General features: G+C 41.0%; 1 protein-coding gene across 1 annotated transcript; it reads right to left on the minus strand.

Moving 5' to 3' along the window:
• Positions 1-1,156: 1,156 nt before the first annotated feature.
• pdhb (pyruvate dehydrogenase E1 subunit beta) lies at positions 1,157-6,232 on the minus strand. The gene is made up of 10 exons (XM_006630945.3): positions 6,137-6,232; positions 5,983-6,042; positions 4,770-4,877; positions 4,601-4,663; positions 4,478-4,513; positions 3,851-4,136; positions 3,352-3,462; positions 2,913-3,004; positions 2,332-2,473; positions 1,157-1,629 (listed from the first exon to the last, which is right to left on the minus strand). Exons 1-10 carry the CDS (start codon positions 6,170-6,172, stop codon positions 1,484-1,486), a joined length of 1,080 nt encoding a protein of 359 aa, XP_006631008.1. The 5' UTR covers positions 6,173-6,232; the 3' UTR covers positions 1,157-1,483.
• Between the last annotated feature and the right edge of the window lie 553 nt (positions 6,233-6,785).

The raw sequence follows: 6,785 nt of genomic DNA on the forward strand, positions 1-6,785 counted from the left end.
GGGGGAGGTAGGATGTATCTCCCCATTATGATTTAAGCTACTGGTCGTGGTGGAAGTTTCCACTTGCCATCTTATTAAAAACTGAAATGGTTCACAACAACCTTCATTCAATCCTTTCTCTCTTGGGGCCCAAAGATCCACTTTTAATGACAGCCAAGGTGGGACTATTTCTCAGGTGTCATTTCAGTCTACTTGTCTTCCTGCCACATTTTCCAAGATCAGCTTAAAATATACATGCAACTTTATAACACTCATTGGGCATTTCATGACGTTTTCCCCAATGCTGCCTTTTTCTGAAAAGGCAATATAATAGCATATAGTTGGTCTCACTGCACCTTTGTACAACAAATAGAGTAGTTGGGTGCTTTATTAAAAAAGGACTCCAATGGAAAGATCACTTGTAGTTTGGACACAATATAAGGCTTTAAAGTGAAAGTAACAGCTCTTTCATACTTGAACATGTAAGTATATTAAGCTAAATAGAATTGACAGCCACCTGTGAATACAGTTCATTTAAACCTTTAGAGGTCTCTCAAACCATGGCAGAAGGATTACTATTACACCTGCCAAGAAGATAATTAGTGAAGTGTTGCTTGTTCAGGGGCATACCTGTATATTGTTAAATCTTGCACCACTCTGGTATGAGAATGAAGTACCCATTCACACGGCTTTCAGAGCCACAAGTACGGAGGTTAAACCAGCCAACATAACCTTAACAAGTACTTCATCTCCTAGTATTTCACCAATTACAAGAAGTCTGTAGAACTTGGATTACTTTTAAAATCCAAGTTAAGCAACATGCACTGGTGCCTGCTTGAACATGTACACATGCTGCAGGCTAAAACACCTTTATCACCTCATTTGTGCAGAGCCAATACCTTCCAGGAACTTGGACCCAAAATGAAAATTGCCCCCCCAACAAAAGGACAGTTTCTATTGCACATGGCCACATTTTAACATTATGCTTTGTCAAGTTCTAGCTGTAAATTGTGACATTTGCCTTTGTAATTAAAGCTTCACAATAGTGGTGAAATAACTTGTTGAAAGTACCCCCCACCCCAAGGCACACCTTGAAGCATTTTCAGAACAAACATACTCTAGACCTTGTTCTCTAGTATCACTGGACCCACTTAATAAAACAAAAGGAAGCCATGTGGAGCATTAACATCTTTTAATTTGATTTTTCCCCATATTGTTCAAGATTTTAGTTTGCCAGCACCACACCTTTAACCTGTGCGCTTAAATAGTTTAAGGAGAAAAAGATAGATATGGTGCAAGAAAACACTGAAGACTCCAGGTTTTGAACCCAAAATGGCACAGAAGCAAGAGTACAGATTGAATCCATACAAAAGGACATACCAGGACTGTTTAAAACTGTCCTTTCTGCATATTACAAGATGTTCTTTTTGAAAGAACAGAAGAACAAGATGTACTAAGTGCTAGTGTCACCAAAACAATGCAAAGATGAAGTCTGTCACTGTACTTAGACATTCAGGGTCTTTTTCACTGCAAATATTATGTCTTTTATCTGAGGTACACTGTGGTCCTCCAAGATCTTGGCATAGGGCATGGGGATGTCTACCCCCGTTACTCGGCTGGCAGGAGCATCCAAGTAGTTGAAGGCCGGACCTGAAGGGAAAAAAAAAAGTTGAGCACATTCAATTATACAGAACTGTACAGTTGGCAGCTTTGATTAAGTTGGAGCTAACATGGCTGCACAATGCTGGACACATCTTCAAAGCCCAAGTAAAACTGCAACTCTGCTTGAAAAAAAAAATTCCATGGTACCAACTCGCCAACTTCAAACCCCTAAATTGAGGGCCGTTCCCCTCACCAAGCCACCCATATGCTTCTATGCAAGACCCAGGTGGCTGCAGTTACCACTAAAAGCAGCATTGACACTTTGGAATTAAGTTTGATCACATTGGATCCAAGGTGGAAACATCTTTAGGATGGCGAAATGGCAAAAGATTCATTCATGCTTCCAAAAAGAAATTTGGCAACTTGTTTCAGACATTAGCCAGGGGAGAGAGTCTAAACTTGCCTTCATCTGGAGTGTACATCTGGCACAATGGCCATACCCAATTATTTTGTTTGCAACTAAAAAGCTACAACATGCTAATTCTTGCCAAGTGACTCCCTTCTAGGATAAAGGGTGGCTCAATTTCCTCACAGAAATACACAAACTGCAGTTCTGGGTTTACTCAGGACATGTAGCCCCACATTTAGAGTGGTCAAAAAAAAAAAAACACATGCTACTTTTAAGATCCCTATAGAGAAATGAAACATCCACACCATGTTTTGCATTGTAGGAATGCATGAGCAAGTTACCTTCCATGATCCTGGCACAAACTTCAGCTCCCACTCCAAACTGTGGCCATCCCCCCTCTACAGTCACTAGATGGCTGGTCTTCTTCACACTGTTTTCAACAGTCTCCATATCCAGAGGTCTAATGCTGCGAAGGTTAATGACCTGGAGAGACCATTACAGTAGATCACTTACTGTTCTCTTAACATGTAGCTTCAGTAATTGCTCCCCACCAAGATCCCTTTTTGGGGCAGGGAGGGGGCTGGAGACACTTTGCTACAACACCTGTACATCTGCTATTTTCATACCCACTGGTCAAAGCACCACCATGCCTTACAAGAGGCAGACACCAAGACCATCTTTAACTCCGTGAGCATATCACAGCTGAGGACTAGGGTTCAGCAATGGCCACATCTTCCCTAGGCTTAAGAGGGCAACATGAAATTTGGAATTAAGTAGATCTTTAAATCCACCACTAACTTGAGTTCCACATTTCACAGAGGAGACCTTGAAATGGCAGGAGATGTTTGTAGAACACCAAGTCTAGAGTGTATGCAGTTAAGACCTTACTGGCTTTCATGTAGTCAAAGCATGGATGGCTTACCTCACACTCAATACCTTCTTTTGCCAAAACGGCTGCAGCTTCCAAACAATGACCCACATACCGAGAGTGTGAAACTAGTGTAACGTTAGATCCTGAGGGGGAAAAAAAACTAGATTAATTCAGTCTACCAAAATCTTCAAACCCTGGGTAAGGAATACAGGACTGCCAATTCTATTAAACTTTAGAACATGCAATTAGACCAGTTTTAGATTTTACTGAAGAGTCTTGGGACCATAGTTCTCCAAGACCAGGATTGAGAACCTCCAACTCAAACCCTGGAGCTTCTGCTAACCAGGTTGCTCCATACATTTTAACCCATATTACAGTTCAATTTGTATTAAAGTTGAATGTTCTCCAACTACAAGACTATCCCTCCACCTGGAGATGGATTTTAAAATCCCCCTATAGAGCAAGAATTAGGGTTTTCATTTGCACCCACCTTGTCTTTCTATTTTAGCCTTTCCAATGGGTATGAGGAAGTCCTTGGACTGGGCTTCTTCAGACATCTCAAACGGTACACTATACATCATCTCATTTTCCAAGAACACCACTGACGGAGAGGAAAGGCACAATTTTAAATTCCACATCTATGCGCTTGAGGCAGGCAGACCTTTGGGAGTTGTAAAGATCAGTACTTTGATTTTTCTGTAGGCCACTTAAAATTGACTATTCCTTCCCTCATTGTATGTAGTTCAGGGTGGGGTCTATAAACCACCAATCCCGATTATCATAATGAGATTTAGATTTCCTTAGCCAACTTTAACAGTTTCATTTTGAAATAAGTCTAAAAAAAAATCACCTTAATATCAAATGCTGAAGAGTATAAACCAAACTGCTTTTTTACAGCATGTTAACATAGTATTAAAGTCCTAAAAAAAAAAGTCTGCCCAATGAGGGAGTAAAGAGGACAAAACATTAATGCCCTAGAGCTACAGTACCTGGATTATCATCTCGAATAGCCGATTTCAGCAGACCCTTGGCATCCTCAGCATTCCAAGGGCTGAGCACCTTCAGACCAGGGCAGTGCCCATACCAAGCTGCAAAACACTGGGAATGCTGGGCTGCCACCCCAGCAGCAGCTCCATTAGGTCCACGGAACACAATGGAGACAGGCTGTATACCAGAAGACATGTAGTAGGTTTTGGCAGCCGAGTTTATAACTTGATCAATGGCTTGCATTGAGAAGTTGAAGGTCATGAACTCACAAATAGGCCTCAAGCCAGCCTGGAAAGAAATCAATAAATTGGCATCATGTCAACATTTGACAGTTTTATACCAGTTGTCACATTTCCTCAACACCAAGGTCAGACAGCCAAAGCTGTTCACAGACATGTGGCTAGTGATAGTAAATCAGACACAGGTCATTGGCCAACATTCAGATTGTAGAGGTACAGATGGATGCAAATGTTTTACAGAATGCAACATTAAGGATACCATTTGTTCTTCATTTAGAAAATTGAAGTTGACAAGGGGTTCATGGCTAGCAAGGCATGAGGGAGGTTGGAGAGAGACATGACAGCAATACTTAAGTCATATGGACTTCTAACGAAAAGAAGTCAACTCACCATAGCAGCACCAACTGCAATGCCAGCAAAACCCATCTAGAAGACAGTAACATGCCACATTATCATAATGAACAGCAACTGGTTAAGAAAATCCCCATCAGCATTTAAGAAGAGAATGCTCACCTCAGTAATGGGAGTGTCAATTATACGTTTGTCCCCATATTTCTTCCACAGTCCTCTGCTAACCTATAAAAAAAAAAATCAGTAACAATGGCAATTAAGTCCAACACCCATGTGGCACAAGTCCTTTACAAAATGTATTTCCACAAACTGGTTCTGGATGTTAGCCTACCTTATAAGCGCCATCATACTGTGCTACTTCCTCACCAAGCAGAAACACACGTTCATCCCTCTCCAGCTCTTCATCCATTGCTTGGTTCAAAGCATCACGAACAGTCACCTTGAAGGTAAAGGGTTACTTAGGTTGAGATGATGCAACAGGAAAGTCCCAGATACCAATTTAACTTAAAAGACCTCAAACCCAAGTTAAGGTTCTACTTACAAGTTAAAAAGCAAAGAAGTTTGCCAAATTAAGATAGTCACTTGTCAGAAAGTAAGCAAAGTATTTCTGCCTACAAACAAGGAGACCATTTGGCCCAGTTGGTGGCAGATCTTCATACACACATCTGTATCCTCTTGAAGGGACCTCAATCCTGCCTTGCAGGGAAGGTGCATTCAAAGTACATGCACACAAGATAGCCACCATACCAAAACTTTTGGAACATTGGGATTTTATACTGAAATGTGTACCCAGAGCAGCCTCTGGTTTCGTTTAACAGCATTAGGCATTTGCTAGATGTTTAGCACTGCACACAGTGGATAATGCAAAAGACACCAGAACCAAGGGGGATATTGATTTGTAAAGCCAATATTAGCTGCCTCAAGATTGACATCTAGAAAAGGCAAAGCTCAGATGTAAAATGAAAACCAGGTCAACTAGTTCTATAATTGGACATTGCTTAACTGGGGAAATCACAAAACCTTAGGCCAACAAAAAGAGTTGAGCCTCTTACCCTACTTAATGCTTTAGGAAAATCAAATGAACCCCCCCAAAAAAAATTACAAGCAACTAAGCTAGCACTCATCTGCTCAAAACAGCGAGTGGCATCAGAAGGCTTGAATTAAGCATGTTAAACACAACTAACACTGCATATTGAAGACGCTATTTATGGTACAATACATAGTTGGTACTCGTCTGGCATTCGAATTCCTCAATTACCGGCTTACGTACTACTACATTAAGCGTTTCTAGATTCCTCGTACTGAAGCAGCCTATCGCCTACTCACAAGACAAAACGGAAAGGTACCACCCACAAATTCAGAGGTCCCTCACAATGTCAAAGTTATCCGTGACAGCGCACAAGAAAACCTGTCAAAAGGCGTAAACCTGCATTACAAAATGTAGGTTAGCTTAGCTTCAACCAGAAGTGGGGAAGCATAGAATATACTGGGTGAATTAACCTTCTCCCGTCATTCCTGCGGCTTTGGATAAAGTAGAAAAGTACCTGCAAAGAAGCCGGCGATGTCCTGTGAAACTCCCTCCTCAGTGTCACAGAGACTACGCTCTATTGAGGGCAGAGAAAACAAAAACACACCGCAAGTTGAAGCAACGACTCAAATAACCAAATAGCCATAACAAAACCTTAGAGAAGCCCTTACCCTGCCAGACTGAACCAAGCTCCTAAACAACGCCATCTTGAACCTGTCCTCTAACTTCAACACCGCCCCCTGGATCCCTCTTTTAAACCAATAACAGAGCGCGATACTGGCGTCAATTGGAAGAGAGGAAAATCAGAGAACCAATCACTGCCCTTCTTTCGGTAAAGGAAGCGGAAGTCTCAATTTGTGACAGCAAAAGATTGAATTCATTCCAAGGACAATGTGAGCCACTGTTTTAATTAAGGCTGGCTGGTTCGGTTTCGGGAGCAATACATTTCTTCTCCCTGCGTTGCTTGAGACAACAATTGATCTATGCATAATATTACTCTAATCTGTAATAATACTCTATATCTATGTTTAAAATACAAAGTATTTGCACAGTGTGCAATTACATTTTGTGGCATGATACAAATAGGCTACCAAACAGGTGTCCATAAAATGTTGCACAAATGTTTGAAAAATAGTACAGTCTTTTTTATTTTAAAGGTAATCATCAATTTCCCTACGGGATCAATAAAGTCTTGTCTTATCTTACCTTATCTCTTAATTAACCCAGACTTTAATCAGCTTAGTTGTATTAATGATTGCCTAACTCATCCACCTGCTTGCAGTTTCATTGGCCACAGAATTTATGCAGTATTTGGTTTCA

Source organism: Lepisosteus oculatus, chromosome 4 (genome assembly GCF_040954835.1).
Source record: "Lepisosteus oculatus isolate fLepOcu1 chromosome 4, fLepOcu1.hap2, whole genome shotgun sequence".
Taxonomy (NCBI): domain Eukaryota; kingdom Metazoa; phylum Chordata; class Actinopteri; order Semionotiformes; family Lepisosteidae; genus Lepisosteus; species Lepisosteus oculatus.

Coding starts and splice junctions, on each gene's coding strand:
- pdhb (XM_006630945.3), bottom strand. CDS start 6,172: ATGGCGTTGTTTAGGAGCTTGGTTCAGTCTGGCAGG. Junction 4,137..4,477: donor TTGCAGTTGGTGCTGCTATG/GTGAGTTGACTT, acceptor ATTTCTTTCCAG/GCTGGCTTGAGGCCTATTTG. Junction 2,474..2,912: donor AAGAAGGTATTGAGTGTGAG/GTAAGCCATCCA, acceptor TGGTCTCTCCAG/GTCATTAACCTTCGCAGCAT.